The sequence below is a fragment of the Archocentrus centrarchus genome, chromosome 1, assembly GCF_007364275.1.
Source record: "Archocentrus centrarchus isolate MPI-CPG fArcCen1 chromosome 1, fArcCen1, whole genome shotgun sequence".
NCBI lineage: Eukaryota > Metazoa > Chordata > Actinopteri > Cichliformes > Cichlidae > Archocentrus > Archocentrus centrarchus.
In genome coordinates, this window is record NC_044346.1 from 20,691,336 (window position 1) to 20,711,249 (window position 19,914).

The 19,914-nt window shown below is 41.5% G+C and overlaps 1 protein-coding gene across 2 annotated transcripts in view; it reads right to left on the minus strand.

Moving 5' to 3' along the window:
• Window positions 1–4,156: 4,156 nt before the first annotated feature.
• klhl5 (kelch-like family member 5) overlaps window positions 4,157–19,914 on the minus strand; it is a 33,773-nt gene continuing 18,015 nt past the window's right edge. For both annotated transcript variants that reach the window (XM_030731707.1, XM_030731699.1), the window contains 8 exons: window positions 16,427–16,613; window positions 14,681–14,905; window positions 13,560–13,635; window positions 12,888–12,974; window positions 10,927–11,001; window positions 10,473–10,610; window positions 7,967–8,138; window positions 4,157–6,505 (listed from right to left, as the gene is read on the minus strand). In XM_030731707.1, coding sequence (XP_030587567.1) covers window positions 6,449–6,505; window positions 7,967–8,138; window positions 10,473–10,610; window positions 10,927–11,001; window positions 12,888–12,974; window positions 13,560–13,635; window positions 14,681–14,905; window positions 16,427–16,613 — 1,017 coding nt within the window. In that variant the 3' untranslated portion in view covers window positions 4,157–6,448. The remainder of the gene's footprint in view (window positions 6,506–7,966; window positions 8,139–10,472; window positions 10,611–10,926; window positions 11,002–12,887; window positions 12,975–13,559; window positions 13,636–14,680; window positions 14,906–16,426; window positions 16,614–19,914) is intronic.

Here is a 19,914-nt window from a genome sequence, read left to right on the forward strand (position 1 = left end):
GCAACAGTCACTAGCCTATGCGGCTGTTCGCAGATCTGACCGAGCAGCAGGTCTCATACAAACACTGTTAACGAAAGCTGTAAAACAGCGCCTGATGTTAAATGCGGATCTGTCTTGTATATAATAGACGTGATAAAAACGCACATTACTAAATAATGGACAGTGAAGAAAGCTGAATGAACTGTTTCTGCTTGTGGACAAAACCTCTTCCTTACGGAGCCCCCCAGGGAACACTGAAGAAAAAAAGTGGAAAGAGAGATTTATAGTTTTATTTTTGAGCTTTTATTTTGAGTTTATAATTTAGACCAAGCTCAAAATAATATTATATTACTCTGGGCATTATCTCAGAACAGATCAAATTTAATCTAAAAATTACAATGTAATTATATTTACCTAGAAATACTGTAGATACACTAGAATAAGGGAGTAATAATATACGTTTTTACAGGAAAAAAATTATACTGTGGGAATTTTAAGTAGGACGTAAAAAAGCAGTGCATAACTTCAGGTATTTTACATGAAAGGAGACACAAATTATACTGTAAGTCTTTTTAAGTAGTGCATTATTTCTAGATATTTTAGTAGAAAAACAAACAAAACTCCCCCATCTTACAACTTTTAGGGGTGTGGGCCATACATTTTTATTATACATTATATTGGTGTGCATCATGGATGATTCCACTATTTATTTGTCTGCTTATATATTACATAAAAAAAATGTGATGAGGGCTGTTCTCCCTTTCACTCCAGACTATAGTGATCTTATAATAGGGGAGTCTATGCTCAGGCTGCAATACAAAGACTGTAAATGGAAATTCTCTACAAACTCCAGCTTCTAGAAAAACCCATAGGAGTTGTTAGTAGAGACGATCATGAAAGAAATACTGGACGCATCTTTTGTTTTCTTATCTGTTTGAGATCTAATTTCCTGACTGAATGAGACAAAAGCCAGACGCAGACCCTTGCTTTACCAACAAAAGCTGCAACACACAGTTTATACAAAGCATACCACAAAGCATTAAATACAAATCAAATTCTCAGATCTAATAAGCATGTTAAGCAAAATTTGTACTTTTGTGTTTGCCAAAAATCTGTACTTTTTTTTTTTTTTTTTTTTTTTTTTTTACTAACCCAACAAACTTGCTGCAGCCATCATAATCCCACTGAATAAAATCATCTTCATATCCTGATTAAAAAACAACAACAACAACAACAACAAAACACTTCTGTTATTCATGTTTCATTGGAGGCCAATGAACCAGAGAGGAAAGGCGCTAATTCCAGGTAAAGATATTCATGGGAAATATTCACAACATACCTGTTACCTGCAACATAATTATGATGAACATCCAGTCCATCTGAAAGAAACTGAAAAGTGCAGAATATTTGTATTAATGAATTGGGAGAGAGCTGCTGCTTTGCAGTTTTCTGAAGGTGAATTTTGAGCACCAAACTGACGGTACAGTCAGTAATATTTCTGTGCTTTCACTACAAATCCAGTAGGTGGCAGCTTTTCATGTTTTTTTTTTTTTAAAGAGCATTTGTCTTTTTATTCTCCTAGGATGTGCATCTGCTTGTCTTTGTCCCATCTCATTTTCTATTGTCCTCTAAGTATTCAGTGATGTCCTTTGCAGAAAATTGACCAATTTTGGTGGATTTCTCAGTGCAGGTACGGGCTGACCCATCTGAATAAATCACAAGAAACTTCTGTTTCTTTTGCATTATTTAATTTTGTCCAAATGCAGAGGAAAACACTGACGACCTTGTGTACATCGTCATATGCTGATGGAAGGACGACAGCTTATTTTCCACGTACAAACCAAGCATGGAGCTGGGATGAAATGCCAGCTGTGTGACACAAATATTCCTCTCTGTGCTCTGGCATACCGGAGCAGAATACACCCTGCTGACTCAGATCTCATTAAGATGCACTGAAGGGAGCAGCTGTATGATTTTCAAGCAAAATGGTAAAATTAGAGCAGAGAGAGTTGAGAAAAAAAAACCTGATGAAAAATGAATGAAAAATGTTTTTGCCAGTGAGACAATGTGAGCAGAGCTTTTGCAGGATGTGGTGCATTTTTAAAATAACCAACTGCAGCACTTTCTAGAAAGAAATAGAAAGAAAACAGGTCTATACAGCATATTCAAAACTTACAGTTAGTCATTTATGTAAACTAAATTCAACTTGCCACCATTGCAGCTGCAGAGGAAATTAGGTTCTCACAGTCTTTTGCAATTCCTATCTACTCCTTCCTCTTTATTCTCTCACAAAAATCCCCAAAGAATATATTTCTACCCTCTAGGAATCCAGCAAGTTTTGTGTAGGCGTTACACACTGTCCTGAAGGATACTTTGAGATATCGTTATGTTCTTTTCAGTGTTTTTAAAAAACAAAAAAAAAAAAAACAAAAAATCAAATCCTGGAGGTTTTTGTGAGTCCTGTGGTACTTTCTCACTTTCTAGGCATTCACTATCTGACGGAGGATCTGTATATACTGAAGAACTAGAATATAGCAGCCTTGCAGGAGAACAGTTCCTTAAATATTCTGTTTTTGGCAGGTTAATTGATGCTGAACCTCAGGATATCCCTGCAGGAGAATCCTATTTTGCAGGAGCAAAATACATTTCTCTTTTGAAGTAATATGCCTTTATTAATGCCGCACAAAACAGAAAGATAAAAAGCAAACATCTATACATTATTTAGACACTACAGCTAGACTGTACTGTAAGTCGTCATCAAGACTGCATTAACAGTACCAGACAGAACAACATCCCCACACTGACCATTCAGCTACTTGCTCTGGGGCTTTTCATTTTAGTGTATCTCATAAGTCAAATTTCAACTCCTGGTGTTATAAAAGCTCCAAAGCAACAATTAGTAATTAGATTATTACAGTGAGATTAATTTGTTAACATCTATGATGAATTTTCAGTCTGCTTCTTAATAGTCTAACAGCGTTAATATGATGAAGTGTGGTCATAAATGTTCTTTCTGAAAGCTGAGATTAAAACTTAGACAAAACAAAAACATATAATAATTACCACGTCAAGCTTATCACAAAGTGATGACTGTGGATGAAGGCTTGAAGTGTGATGACACTATTAGTAATGAATGCACCTTTTCCCATTTGTTTCCCTGAAGTGACTTAGAAATTGAGCATTTGTTCTTTAATCACAGTTTCTGTGATTTTCTCATATTTATTCTGTTTCTGTTTGTTCCAGCTCCTCATAGAAGCCATAACATTTTTACTGGGTGCCCCATAAAACATAAGACTTTGATTTATTTGTGGCATTTGCACATCATTTTATACACATTTAAACCAGACAGTTCCCAGAAACTTTAGGATCTTTTCTAGAATTAAAAATAGAATTTTGTGGGTCTGATCCGTGTCTGCTTGCACAGCATGTCTGTAACGTCTGCCTTATGCTGCTGCCAGGTGAATGCAGATGTTGACAGCTGCAGGTATTTATAGGTTATTTCTACATGTGGATGTTCAGCATGCAGTCAGATAGACCAGCACTTTGTGTCTCCCTCTTGCTGCTGTCAGGGGGAATAGACTCAGGTGATGTTAAAGCAGCGAGACAAGGTCACCAGCATCATCTCTGAATGCCACCGGGAGTCGTTTGTCAGAAGAGCTTATGATTTAAAGCTCCCTCTGCAATAAATATCAGAGTGAATCACCTGGCTACTGGTCACTGTCCCCGGGGCTAAAATATCTATAAATTGCACCCATTCCTCCTCCTTGCACACTTGTTCTGCTCTGCAAATGCCTCAAACAGCTGCAGTGTCCATGACTCAGTGTTTAGCTTTTACATTTGAGGAGCTGCTCTTAAGACTAATGAGGATTCATATTAACCTCCGGGCACAGAAAATAAATTCAGAATTGCAATTCAGCAGCCAAAAACCTGCACAAAAAAACCCTCTAAACTGCAAAGGCCTTGGCTAGGGTCGCACCGATGGGGGTGCTGTTAGAGATAAGAGCCAAATTTACACCACAGTGGCATTTATTGTGAATGTGACAAATGCAAACTGCCAGCTGCAACATCTGTAGCATAAAAATGATTAGCTGTTGCTGTTAAAATGGTTCTGTTGCACAGGAAAAAAGCCACAGGAAGTGGTAAATCACATCTTGACTTTAATGTATAAAAGACCAATGATAGCTACAGCAGCATATATTGTACATACATAATGTATTTTGTAAAAGATGAGCAGCTGTGTCGTTTCCCACCGACTGTTTTTATTACATCTCTTCATCATCTGAACTCATGTTACAAAAACAAACACAATAACACACAGCATATTCAATGGGAAGTGTGTAACATACACATCATAATGCAGTAAGACTACATACAGACTTTATATTTATTTATGTACATAATATACAGTTATAGTTAGATCTGGAATGTGTTTTATGTTATTTTTAACCTCTCGCTGAAATCACACGACAGTACACGATGGAGATGACACACTTCTGCTGTGATCTAAAGAGAATTACTCTAAATAAACACCAGGCAGGTTTGAAGTGGGGGGGGGGGGGGGGGGGGGGGGGGGGGAGAAAATAGAATAATGCAGCAGTGCATTAGGCTTGAATAAACATCAGCTCAGCTGTGGGGAATTGGAAGCCTGCGCGTCTCTGCTTTTTAGATGTCAAGCCGGCAAATTTGGGCGGCTTTTCAGTCTTTGCCGGCTCCTGGGGCACTTGGCTTTCAGCTGTGTGGTTAAGTGTGTCTTTGTGTGTACGAGATATGTCCGTGTGTGTTTGTAAAGTGTATCCTGGGGGCTACATTAGCTCTACATCTGTCAGTTCAGAGAGGAAGCCTGTTTTGCCTCTCGCTGTCTGGAGTTCTCTTGCTTTGCACTGGACACACACACAAACACACAAAAGCTGACCAACAGGGAACGGACAGGAAATGCACAGTTAAGGATACAGCATTAAATTTTTGTGCCGTGTTCCAGTAGTGAATCTGCAGTCAGAATCTTTGCATTTTCCATGTTTCCTGACACACAGTTTGTTCCACAGCATTCGTCTTCCCCTCATGTCTTATATTTTGTCTACAGTAGCATCGAATCTAATAACGCTTTGAACTCAACATCAAACAAAATATCGGCACCGGCTGAATCAACGTTATTAAATTCATGGTCTCATTATGTGGTCTGTTGTTCATTTTTCTCGGCTTGAAATTTCTGGGCTCTAAAGTGAAGTGGTGCATGCAACCGCGCGTGTGTGTGTGTGTATGCGTGGTGATGAAATGGGAAAAATGGGGATGAAGAGAAAGCAGTAGGGAATTGAAGATGTGGTGAGGGGAAGATTCTCATTTGAGATAAAAATATACTCCCTGCAATCTCTGAACACCCAACACATGCACGCACACATGCACGCACGCATGCACAGGAAATGAAGAAACCTCTACAGTGGAGGCAAAATAAGGAAGCTGAAGAGAAAAGCTCAACAGACCCTGCCTGTAAATAGCTGACCTTATGCTCTGGAGGAAATTGAAAACATAATTTTCCTGCAGGGATCAACAAAGGTCCACAGTGTTATCACCGTTATCATAACACTCACTTTAAACCCAAATATCCTGCTTAATGGACCCCAGTTGTATGAAAATGGCAGTTAAAACAAACAACAAAGCAAAAAGTTGGACAATCTTCTGGTGCAACTCAAAAAAAAAAGCTGCACTAAATTTCATACCACAACGTGCAGAGGCTTCAGATGTGAGCTGATGCAACATGGAAGACATAAACGCAGAAATATTTGATGAAGCATGAAATGTTTTTGCATGAAAATTGTAGTTCCTCGCAGAACCGCTGTTCGTGAGGTTGTGCTGATTATGTCAAAAGTCTTTCTTTCATCTGTCAGCGGGTAATGGTTGGAAAAGCAGAGGAGAAGAGCACTTGCCAACTGCAGCATAAAAATAATAGGGAATATCTTAAAATAGCATCAGTACACACCATCAGATATTGTTAGGAAAAACCAAGAGTGTAACATGATGAGGCAGTTTTGACAATCTCTCTCTGTCTTCCACCTTTTACTCAGCAGAAACAGGAGCTGAGAGCAGCCATGTAGATTTATAGGCACACATGCTGTATGTGTGGGACAGATGTTCTGTCGAGCTCAGATAAACACTGCAGTTTTCCTCTCTGTCATATGTATTTCTGGCAGTTTACTTCTGTGGCACGAAGTATCAGGATGTGAGAACTTCATCAGAGACCCACTGACATGTACCTGAACCCTAATCTCCCTAAAATCTGAAGGAATAGTTGGCATTACGGAGAGTAAAATGTGAATTTGCTGAAGCGTGAGACCTGAAGAGTGTTCACAAACAGTCTTGTTTCCTGGTGTGAGCAGAGAGACCTCTCACTGTCCCCGCAGTGTCAACAGTGGCAAAGTGGAGGGTCGCCGAGCCATACTGTGCAGTCTGCCATCTATTATTTGAGTTTGTGTTTTCACAGTCTGACGGCCACCACGCACGCGCCTGCCCTGCCCAGACATAGAGGCGCTACCTGGAAAGACAGCAGGGAAAATATAAGGAACACAGTCACAGCTTTGGTTTTGTAAATAACTCAAAAATAAATAACTCAAAGTCACTGCTTTCATGTGAAATCGTCACTTTCATGCTTTTGAAATTGTTGAATGTAAAGATTGCATTCTCCAGCATAGAGACCTCATCCAGACGGTACATTTTACGTTGCTTCAGCTTCAGTTGCTGCTGCCTCTGCAAGCCTCTTTGCAACCCATGTCATATTTATTGTGCTGTTTCTGACTTAAACCTGCTCGGTTCTGTGCTGAGATGCTGCTGCGTCTTATCCCACTTCCATGTATATGTACAGAATGGGAGGGAGGTCCCAGAACAGACTTTTTTTTTTTCTTCCAAAGTGGTCCTGACTGAACTGAAGGAAATGGGTTATTATATGAATGCAGGGAATGTACACTGTTGATATCTGTCACTGAGCTCAGCCTAGCAGGGAGTAGAACTGAGTACCATGAGCGGTGGAGGTGGTGTTTTAAAGAGCATTGGTAGCTGGTGACATGTTGAGATGTTTCAGGGGAACACAGTGATGCTGTTAGTGCAGCAGCAGACACAAGTCGACCACCTAAACCAGCTGACAGATTTTGAGTTTTTATATCAGAATACCTGGTTAATTATTTCCAATTTTATTCTGAGCACAATGGATCCAATTTCAGCTTTAAAAAAACCAGGTACTGGTTTGTACTTTCGTGAAGAGAAGGCTTCAATATTTATGGCTGGAATCACTGCTACTGCACAGCCAGTCCAAGCTGAGCCTCATTTTAGCACCTATATTATCTGCTTTGCCAGTGTTGAGATTGACAGATTTATGCTAAAGTCAACAGTGGAAGTGATGCCACTAGGACAGCACTGACAATACACCCACTGATTTGTTTGTTGAAGTTTCTGACAGTGGATACGGGACACATTTAATGGTCTCAGCATTTCTCCTCTCATCTCAGTTTGTCCTCATCCCTCCCTGCCAGTCTGAGCAGTTCCCTGTATTCTGTTTCCTTCCTCCCGCATCTCTCTTGTTCTCAGCATGGTGCGTGTCTCTAAAATGGCAGATTTTAACAGAAAATCTGCCAACCAAAGTTGGAAATCCTCTGAGGCTACGTGGGAGATGGGGTATAAACTGAAGAGTAATGGAGTCTCCTGAAAGCCGCTGAATGAGATCACTCCACTTTGAAACATCCCCTCTACCTCCAACAGCAAGGACAATATTAGCAGGAGGAAAACACACATTTACATAACAATGAAAACACGCCAAGATACGTCAGAGAGGAGCTGGAGGAAGGTCAAACTGCGACTGTGTGTTTATACAGCTCATTCACTGATTGTACATTTGCGATTTATTACATGCTTTTACTGAACTGCAATCGGTAAGCATGTGTGCATATGAGCTAAATGAATATGCGCAGATTTGCTGTGCTGTGCACGTGTCTGTATACAGTACCTGTGTCCACTCGTTTGTCTGAGGGTCGTAAGCTTCCACAGTGTTGAGATACACCTGCCCGTCATACCCGCCCACAGCATACAGACGGTCACCAAGGAGACAAACACCTACAGCATCTCTGCTGATGCTCATGGGGGCTACAGCTGTCCACACATCTGTCTGAGGGTCATACCTGCACACAGGAGTTTACACAGGAAGTGATTGAGTAAAACAAAGTTTATTAATAAATTGTTGATCTATGCCCCTTCGACATTTTATAGCGTTAGCTCATGTCTGTTCATTACCTTAGCTTAGTATAAATACTGGAAGCAAAGGAAAACAGCTCTTCAAAATGTAACTCTCGGCACCCCTAAAGTTCACTCGTTATGTTTCGTCTCATTTGTTTGATTCCTGCACAACAGAATCGACAGGTTCTTGTTTCAGTCATTTACATGCTGTTGTAGTGCTCTCAACACTGATGGCATAATTCACTTTCGTATACATGTCCGGTTATGGTTAGGTTCGTTCATCCAATACTGGGCTGCGCCTACAAGATGTGACATTCGACGAGGCTGGCACCACTCTGCTTTGCGACATCTCCATGGGCCCTCCTAGGCCTGTGGTGCCTGCGAAATGGAGGCAACCCATTTTCGATGCCATCCACGGCCTCTCGCACCCTGGAACCAAGGCCTCACAACGGCTGGTGGCAGCCAAGTTTGTGTGGCATAGACTTAAAAAGGACGTGAGGGACTGGGCAAAAACCTGTGTGGCATGCCAACGTGCCAAAGTACACCGCCACACTAAAGCGCCACTGAAACAGTTTCGAGTGCCGGAACGGCGATTCGACCACGTCAACATCGACCTAGTCGGCCCACTTCCACCCTCGCAGGGTTACACCCATGTGCTCACTATGGTCGACAGGACCACACGGTGGGCGGAGGCTGTTCCTCTATCTTCCATAACATCAGCGGATGTGGCACGGGCATTTATTGGCACCTGGGTGTCCCGTTTTGGCACCCCTTCAGACATTTCCTCAGACCGTGGCGTTCAGTTTACCTCTGAACTTTGGAACGCTGTTGCAGCGAGCTTGGGGGTTAAACTCCACCGCACCACGGCCTACCACCCCCAGAGTAATGGCCTCTGTGAACGTTTTCACAGGTCGATGAAAGCCTCCTTGCGGGCCAGCCTGACGGGCAGTTCCTGGGCGGACAAACTCCCATGGGTCATGCTGGGCATCAGGACAGCACCTAAGGAAGACCTCCAGGCCTCCTCCGCGGAGCTGGTCTATGGCCAGCCGCTGCGGGTCCCTGGGGATTTCGTCCCCAGCACCACGACCCCTTGGTCAGCTGCACTCCAGCGCTCCAGCCTGTTGGACAATGCCAGACGGTTTGCTCCACTTCCTACTTCCTGCCATGGTTTGCCGAACTCTCACGTCCCCAGGGGCCTGCAGTCTACTGGCTACGTTTTCATTCGAGTAGATGGTCGCCGCGGACCCCTCCGGCCGCCTTATGAGGGCCCCTTCCGTGTCGTGGGCACTGGAGACAAGCACTTTGTGGTGGACGTGGGGGGCAAAGCGGAGACTATATCCGTGGACCGCCTTAAACCAGCTCACCTAGATCCGGCTGGGCCGGTTAAGTTGGCGCTGCCCCCAAAACGAAGTCGGCCCCTGACTAGGCCCCCTTTTCCCGTTCCGCCTGCCCCTCAACCATGTCGCAGCTGAGCCCCTCAGCCGGCCGCTGAGGACGTGGTTCTGCCTCCTCCCGTTCGGCGGAGCCGTGCCAGGCGTTTGCTTCGCCCACCACGCCGTTGATGTTTTCTTCTTCAGGTTTTCTGTTGTAGTGAATTCTGGGGGGGCATGTGTAGTGCTCTCAACACTGATGGCATAATTCACTTTCGTATACATGTCCGGTTATGGTTAGGTTGTTTGTTCACCGTCTTTAATGTTGTGATTCATGTAATGGTCGCGGTCTCTTTAAGAGTCCCGATGACGTTTTTTTGCTGTTGGTTTTTTTTGGCTAGCTCTTGTCCTGTGATAATAAACACGACTCACGGAGTCTTAAAGTGAGAAGTTTCCCGTTCGTTTTTCCACGCAAGGTTAACTTCCACACTGTGACCATTTCTTGGCAAACCAATTGGATGTAGTAACTTCTCAGAGTTTTGTCATCACTGTGAGATCGCCAGGTATGGTACTGGCGCAGCTTTACAGAGATCTCTGCTGAAAGCTTTGCTCACCAACCAAATCTTTAACAAAGTAGACTTACACAGAGTTAAAATACAAAATTAGATAAAGGTCACACCTGCTTCCCATTTAGTATATTCATTAGCAAGATCAATGAATAATGATTACCCATCATGCAAATATTTAAAAAGACACTAAAAACTTTTCACTAATTTTACAAACACAGCCACTGCACAAAAGACAAATGATATACCTTAGCATATTGAAAAGAAAACATGCTGTGTATTGTGCAGTGATTCTGCTCACATCTGCTTAATCAAGCAAACAGATGCATAAATGTGAACTCACCTTTCCACGCAATCACTTAACCGAGATGCCAGGGATGACGCCGGAGCATCGTGGCCTCCGATGGCGTACAGGAAACCGTGCCACGTGGCCACACCCACACCTCCACGCCTTTTAGCCATAGGTGCACAACCGCTCCACCTGTAAATGGAGATTACAGCCGGAGGGGAAAGAAAGAGGGAAAAACACTGCCTGAAAAATGTGCACAGATTTTTTTTTTTTTAAAGAACCACAGCCTCTTTCCAGCCCTCCCAGTACACCTTAATAAAAGTACTCGATAAACTCAAGTTGTTTTCGGTTTTGTTTGTTCTAACATCCTGTGAGGATTAGTAGTCTGCTTTGATCTTTGGGTAAATAACCTTACAGGAAGAGGAGCTTCACTAGAAGAGCACGTAGACAGGAAACAAAGCAGGAGACAGCAATTAGTTACTGACAGATGAAGTCCCCAGTCTCTGACCTGTTGGTGTGGGGGTCGAAACACTCCACTGAACGCAGGCAGGATGAGCCGTCACGACCTCCTACTGCATACAATCTGAGGAAGAGAGAAGATAGTGTTATCCCTCTGAACATTTCTGGACTCTGGAAGTCCCTTTTCAATTTAGTGACACTGAAGCAGATGGTACAAGGTAGAAAGCAGGCGTGTGTGTTTGTGTGTGTGTGTGCTGTAAAGGTTTTTGGGAACAAAATGAGGTGAGCAAAATCAATCAGCCATCACTCCTGGTGCAACACAACCCCGGGCAGTCAGTCAGTGTGTATCTGTGTGCGTGTGTGTGTGTGCGGATGTGAAGTTGGGATGGTAAAGAAAGAAATGAAACAGGGCCAGTCAAGCAAGTAATGAGTTCCATCAGGCAAAGCGCTCTGAGAGTACACAACACATACAGTACGTGACACACTCACCAAAGCACACAGCAGTGCACACACACTCACACAAAACTGCTGGGCAAGGATAGATGTTGTTTTTGTATTAATTAGCATCTATAAAGCATTTCACTGTAGCTTCTCTGTGGCCCCGAATAATAAAAACAACATGCAATATTTGCTTCTAATATCTTCCAATTCTCTGGCCAGTGAGGAGCTAAAAGCCCTAAAGCCTTATTAAATCCAGACATTTAAATAAATGTTTATCTCTGTGTGTAACTGAATATTGTTACTGTTTCACATGCCAGTGGGTCTTGTAGAGGAAGGCAGGAAGCGACAGTAGCATAACATGAACACCTTCATCTTCCAAACAAAGAGAGAGTGTGAGGTTTCAGGTATCAGTTCTGAGTTTCAGGTCTCACACTTCTCAAATGACAAAATATTTACTATTTCTTCTCTGGATAATAAATAAAATTACTGCAGAACCAAAATGGTTTGGGCCTTGAGTTCCTGGCATCAAGCAGCTATGTATTATAAAAATAAACATAGCAAATTATACCATGTATGTTTTCAGTTGCAGCATATTGCAATAAATTCATTTTTATATAATTTCAGGAAGAAATATGAGCAACTTGTAATGCTGGCTTTAAGCTTAGTCGGCAGACACTTTTGCTTAAGGTGATTAAAATAAATATAGAATAAAAGACTCATTTAACCAGGAAAGGCCACAGAACGCTGGAGGAGATCATTCTCACCTGTGGCCATCAAACTTTACAACTCCTCCTTCTGACACTGGGACAATGTTTCACTAGTAATATCTTGTTTGTATTGTATTGTATTGTATTATTTAGCATTGGAATATTTAATTTAACATTGCACTTTTAGCGTCTTAGATTTTTTTAAAACTTCTTTCTATATTTACATTTACATTTTAACTGAGCATCTGTAACAAAAACAGTTTCCCCCCCGGGATTAACAAAGTACCCTGATTCTGATATATTCAACATCCACAGCAGCATGTTTAAAATTTTCCCATGTTGGAACCTCTAGAGGTGAGAAAAAAAGAAGAAGAAAAGAAGAATCTAAAAACTGCAGTTCCTTTAATGTCCAGTTGAGGCTGACTCCAAAAGCAAGCCAATCCCCATAGACTCCCCTGTTAAAAATGATCAACTTAAAAGCATTTAAAGCAGCCTGATAATAAAACAGTTTGGACCTCTTTATAACAGCTCTGAGAATCTTCTTATAACTCATCCACCTGGATGAGTCTCACAGGCGTCCCTACCCTGCCAGCTGTAGCCAATGGATGCATGCTAGGCTTCACCATGTTTGTGATCTGGCTGCTTTTTGGAGTATTTTAAATAGAATTATCTAACAAATAATATGGCTTGCTCTGTGGTACAGACGGTCCAGAATGATGACTCCAAAACCAAAAAGTCTATAGTCCCTCCATAACAAACAACTAAAGCTGTGTTTAGAGCCAAAGCAAATTTGCTAATATTGAATACACATCCAACATGGATGAGTGAATCTATATGTGAGTGGAACTGTGAGATCACTTACTTGCCATTGAGAACAGCTACTCCCACTGTGCTTCTAGGTGTAACCATACTTGCAACAAAGCTCCACTGGCGTGCTTGAGGGTCCCACCTGACAGACATAAACCAATTTCTGAGTCCTGCTCTATGAGGAGCACGATTAGTGTGTACCTGTAAGAATTTAGTCACACAGGCCTAGAGCACAGTCAGCGGCTGCCCGGCAACCTCCAGTCGCTGATGAAAAATGTGCAAGTGGTGCTTTAGCAATTGATTACAAAGCAACTGCCATCAACCTCCAGCACCCCTTGCTCGCCACTCAGGGAATACCCATTTTTCCCCTTATGACCAGTGGATTCCAGATGGCCGTAAGCCTGTGTGACCGCGGCATTACCAATAAATACGCAGCATTTAAGAAAAGACTGAATTTTCACATCAACATGTCTTTCAACAGTAACAAAACATTCCAAAAAGGATGCTCCTGTTGCTCCACAGAAATGACTGTTGAGTTTTTATAAGCACTTTCAAAAGAACAAAATGGGATGGGCACAGAGATAAACCTGGTCATATAAACCTAAATTTACCTGCATGGCTAACTACCAGAGAATGTAAGTGATCCTAGGTAACAATCTGGATGACCTGACCCTTTAACCTGGGTTGACATCACTGAATAAAACAGCAGTGTGATGTATTTTCACACCTTTCCACTGTACTGAGATAGCTCCAGCCATCATGTCCTCCTACTGCATACATTGGTCCCTCTAGGACAGCCACACCTGCAGAAGATAAACACATGTATGACTAAATCATGAACACTTCTCAAAACCAAATCAACAAGGACAAGCAAATAAAACATCACACGCTTAGGACAAGAGGTGTTAGTTTTTACTGTGTGTGCAACCACACCCGGGGCATTAGACGTGTAAACTTAGCAGCATGCTGACACCTCTGTACTCTGGGGATTTATCTGTCTAAACATCTGTGCTGCCAGATGTGTTTGAAAACCTGCCGAGGTTCACACGCTTGCACACTTTCGTAAACACAATAAAACAGCACAGCACGACTTATCAAATGTTGTCATAGTAATAGCAGGCCTCTGCTGCGAGTGGGGATACGGCCCTTCAAATGAGAAACATGGGTTCAAACCAGCCTGTTGAAGTGTTCTTGAGCAAAACTTCACTTTTATACCAGAGTGCTCAAAATCTTTGTGCCATGGTTTGTCCACATTGGAGCAGAGTGTGCCTGTTGTTAGGTGCCTCTAAGCTTCTGTTTGTGAAGTGAAGATATGTTGAAATGTACAGTAATAATTAAGTATCAATACACCACAAAAGGCTTACCAAAGTACTGTAAGACACCAGGTCTGAAAGCCCAAACAGGACTCCCACGTTCATAACTTACAATTCAAAATATGCTAAAATATCCTGCTCCCTTTTTATTAACCACGTCAGTGTATCTGTCTTTTATTTGCTGTTTATTTGAAATTTACATCTCTTTCTGTTAAAGCAAACAAAAGCATGTGACCCTCCCATTTCAATGGTCAAAAAATAAAAAATAAATAAAATTGGTGAACAACACATTCAGCAGATTTGGGGTGATGATAATTCCTGGGATAGATGATCCTTAAAATGCACTATGGCAAATTTCCTCCTGGGCTATTTATTTAAAAAAAAAAAAGAAAAGAAAAAAAAAGCAGTTCACTCAAAAGAAAAAAAAGGTGAACTAAACAATGAATAAAAATAATCTCCGTGATCTTGTTTTCACACTTTTTCAAAGCTGTAATTCAAAAATAAAACAATATATAATTTGGCAAATTGCCCTCACCTAATCCATGCCTGTGCGTGGACATGGGGGGCATGACACTCCAGGTTTTGCTGTGTGGGTTGTAACACTCCACAGTGTTGAGCGTCTTGAGTCCATCTCGCCCTCCAACCACGTAGAGACGTCCCTCGAGGACTGCTACACCGAACTGTAGTCTCCGTCCACTCATGGTGGCGACCTGCCTCCAGGTGTCTCGACGTAGACAATACTGCTCAATAGTTGTGGCACCTGGAAAAAAATAAAATAAAAATGGTGCCTTGAATTCCGAAGCTCTCTAACGCTGCACTTTTCCACACTTTGTCCCTTTGTGTATAAAATTAAAATATGATCTTGCACCTTCTTGATAACACCTTCTCACAGTTTTAGGAATCATGTCAAACCTGTTGACACATATTTCATTTAAAGGTAGAACTGAAAGGAGTTGCTCATTTAATGTGGAATTTGTTAAGATATTAAGGTGAACCTGTTATACTTTTCCTTGTTCCCTGTGATAAATACTCTATTCTAATGGGGGATTACTCATACTAAACATGAGGTCAGCATATGTGCAAGTAATCCCTGTCAGTCAAAAGCTTCAGGTTTCACTAAGCAACCAGTTTCATACATGTTCTTCTTCACAGCTCTGGCTGTAAGCACAGAAGCCCCACAAACCTGCTGTTCAAAATCCAAGTTTGTGAGGGGCAGCCAATAAGAACAAAGTTATCTTAAAGGGAGGTTGGCCTTAAAGGGAGAGGAGTTAAAAAGGTTTGTTTCAGTCAGTGGATGAACTGATAGGTTACATTATAAGATAAATAAGGATTATTTTTACGAGCAGAGTCCACTTATAAAAATATAGAGCTGGAAATGAGCACATGCACAGACTGATCAGCCAGCTTTGTTATAGTTTTCAGGACCATTTATTCATTTCTTGCCCTGCTTTACAAACTTAGCACAAAAAAGTAAGCAAATTTGTGTTTGGTTGATTATTTCAACAATGCTTCTTGGCAATAAATCTTATACCGCTGGAAAACCTGTTTATTTCCCCTTAAATGTTGCCACATTTATAAGGAAAATGCATTTATGGATTAAGCAGCAGAATTGAAAATATGGTTGCGCCCGTGAAAAACTTGCCAAATCTTCTCTGCTGATGCCAGACAGTTTATTCTGCTGTTGACTCTTGCTTTAAACTTCTGGTATCCTAGGTGCTGACAATGAGGCATGTTATCATTGGAGGCAATCTCAGTGCAGAGATATCAAGTGAGATTCTGCAACCAGTGGCAACCCCATAGCTCAACAGTCTGGGACCAAACTCTGTCCTCCAAGATGACAATGCTTGCCACCCAAAAATGCATTTTTCTTACCATTTATTACCAAGAAGCAATAATTGACCAAACACAAATTTGCTTACTTTTTGTGCCAAGTTTATATTGTATTCGCCTGTGTTTTTTAGTACATTTCATTGTCTTTCATTTGTCTTTTTTTTCCATGTATTTCTTTTAAATAACTGCTTTTCCCATAACTATGTATTTTCAAGTGATAACTATGCATCATCATAGCCAAAGCAAAGAGAAAATGTTTGTAAATGTTACTCTCCTACCATCATGAATATTATAATTTTCAGTTTAGGGTTGACACGGTTTTAAAAAGGTGTTATTTTAACTTGTGTTTTGACTCTCACTTTGGAGGCTGTAATGTTTGGCACAGTTTAACTGGAAGCTCAGTCATTACCTGTTACAGCATCATGTGTATCTGACTGAGAGGCTGTTGTACCTTTTGTAGCATCCATGCCACCCACAGCGAACATGGCCCCTACGGTGGCTTTGCGAGGCCGGGTGCGGGGGCTCTGAAGCAAGGGCCGACGTTGGGGCAAAAGGTGATACTTCATCCCCTCCATCAGGAGTCGTTGGCACTCTACACTTTCCCGAAGGAGAGGGTTGCTCTCAAGGTCCGCTAAGAACTACAGACACATGCAAAGAAAAACAAAACAAAACAGACATCAATGCACAGGATCATGTGACAGCTGCAGCTGAAATATATGGAGGGCAGATGCATGTAGTACATCAGTATAGGTGTAGGACCATGTTGGCTGTGATGTTATCTCTGATTGAGGAGGCTGAAGAGACGAAAGAAAGCTGCTCTCTCATTGAGAGATTAGATGAGATCAGACCAACAACCATTAATGTTCTCTCACACACAAGACCACATACACACTGATCATCTGACGCACTACAGAACTAATCTGCCCTCAACATCTCATCAGCTCTCCATACCCTCTAACCTCATCTGTGATCTCACACACACACACAAATACCCAGGGGCTGCAGCGATCCACCAGCCTGTTCCTGAAAATACATCCTGAGGAAACCGCTGCCTGTGAGAGGCAGGGTGGTGAGAATCAAGTTTTCACTGAAGGGGGGTGGGGGGTACATGATTTACATTTAGATAGGTCTGTGTTTGTGTGTGTGAATTTTGAATTAATTTTAGGTTATCAGACTTTGTGCATGCCTGCATATATGTTTTTTTCCCCCTCATATTCAGACACAGCTTCTTAGATTCAATCACAGAGAACAGGTATAATAAAAGGAATAGAAGACACACAATAAAGACAGATGGAAGAGATTATTATTTTTACCCTCTCATTGTTCTCTGTGCTCTCCTCCATAATTCCCACCAACACAAATAAGATTCAGCTCAAATAATTCAACTTGGTCACTGAATATAAAATCAATTTTCCCCACCAGACGTGGAGAGCGTAAAGCAGGCATGGTAAATGGATAAGCAGCTTACACACCAGGGTGAACCCACACTTCTACTGCATACAATCACTGAGGGACAAATTACGGTGAACCCTATTTGCAGAGCCATTCATGTGCATGTGTGCGTGTTAAAACGGACAGATGTAGAAAAATGTGGTTGTCCTCTCTGGTGGTATTTATACATCTCTCTGTGAAGGATTGAATGTGGAGGACGAGATAAGACAGCTTGCTGCAGGCGTCCCACCTTCTCCTCTCCGTCCTCTCTTTACCTCACAGTGGGCAGATAGAAACTCGTGTTATCTTCTCTGTTTCAGCTCTAGCTTGAGAGAGAGAGACGCAGCATGGGCTCTGTCTTCTTCTAACAAACAGGCACACTCCCATACACACATCTTCCAGCTATGCACATCTTTGATTCCCTATGCATCTCTCTGTTGTCTTGCTACACGTGCTCTTACTAGCTGCCCTCTCCATCTTGACTTTTTGTGAATATCCTACCTCTGTACCCTTCCCTCGAAACACACATTACAAACACTGTGTTTGTAATGTGTGTTTGGCATATAAAATACTTTTATATGCCAATTTAGTCTTTTCAGATTTAATGTTGTTCTTTGAGGCCATTCACCACTTTTAGGTTTGACTATAATATCATTCATACTAAGGACCTCCTGTCTCTTAATCTAGTGCCATCATCTGGCAGTATATTTACTTTTTCCAGTATTTTGGTTTATAATAATAAAATTTACCTTGTACCTAGTGCTACAAACTGAGAAATGAACCCATTCAGTGCTAAAGAACGCTGGCACACTCACGTATTAAAGTGAAAATTTAAGTAGCATATGAACATTATACCTGTGAAATAAAACTAGACTAGAGAACAGAAAACATTTTGCTCTCTGCATCAGTGCGCTGTGTTCCTTTAGACTGTTAGGGACAGATTTACGACATCTGTTGTTTAGTGTCATGTTTTAGGAGCTTCCCTTTCAGACCAAGACCGAAAAGTGACCAATTCTTCTCTTTGATTGATTCAGGTTTGCAATAATCCATTTTCTGATAAACATTAAGAGCCAAGACACACCATTCTTCGTGTGAGGATATCTGGGATGATCTGAAGCCAGTGCACCAGAATGTCTTGCAATTCCTCATTTTTGGCTTCCGTTTTTTTTGTCAAGGAGTTTAGCAGGGCTTTACAAATGGATAAAAAAAGAAAAAGAAAAAAGAAAAGAAAACAACAGCCTGCCAACTATATAAGTAGAATAAATCTAGGCGACCAGTCAGAAATCAGAGCCAAGTCGGCTTACAGATATGAGAAATATAACTGCAGCACCTTTTCACTTGTGCACTGACCTTGTAGTATTGTTAGAAATGTCCCCTTAGTAATTTTACTGAATTTTGGAAAAAAAAAAATCTCCTTTCAATGCCTGTCCTTGGTCCACACCGCCAATTCTGCTTCCTGGGACAGCACATGGAGAAAACTTACATTTATATTTTCTTTTTTCTAGATTACAAGCAGCAAGCTGTGCCTGCACTGGGAGAAGACTAAAGCCTGATTGCAAGCGTGTGCTACTTTGCACTGCTCTTGGTAGACTGTACTAGCATTTGCCATTACTTTACTATTACTGAAATAAACTGGCTGTGTTTGTGTTCATTAATTTACTGAGCTATTGTCAGATCATCTGTACAATTCATGTGAAAATGGAAAAGTGCCTGTAAAATGACGAATATGGCCTTAAGCATAATTTGGGTGACGATCCATTAGGTGATCATCGTGCACAAGTTTGATTAAATACTGACCAATTTTGTAGGAGGAGCAGCAATTTTTGTGAACTTCGGACAGATGGGTGCTTCGCCATTCAAGTTAAAAATCCAGCTCTTTACATTAACCATAATTATTTATATGAACTTTAAACCAGGTAACTTAAAACAAAGGATGAGACAAGTAAACAAGAAAATGAGCATCAGCCTAATCAGTGATTATCATTGATGAAGACACCAACACACAGTTCAGCTGCCAGCATGCTCCATCAGACCTGCTTCTCGGTTGTCATCCCGCCTAAAAGTACTGAATTTCCACTGGTAACAAATATTGTGCAAGCTGTCATACAGCTGTTTGGTGCACACGTCAGACTGATGCTCTTCTGAGAAGATTAGACCAAGAGTATGTATCTGAATTTCTATAACGGGTAACAGGGATCAGGAATTAAAAGATTTAATACGGTGAATTGACATCCTCTTGATGAATAATAACATGGTGGCCTAGATAGAGAGCTGACTAATTGGCTGATGAATATTGATCAGTTGTCTGTGTGAGGTTTATGTTTCACTCCATCGGCATTTCACAGCTTATGAGGATGCTGAATGCTGGATTATTTGTCAGTTTGTCATGGTGGTGGTGGGGGAGGAGCTGGTACTCATGATACAGTGTTAAAGGTAAAAATCAACTTTTCGCTCTATGCCTCTTTTGCTTTCAGTCTCTCTGCCCTGTTGCCACTCAGCTGCTTTACC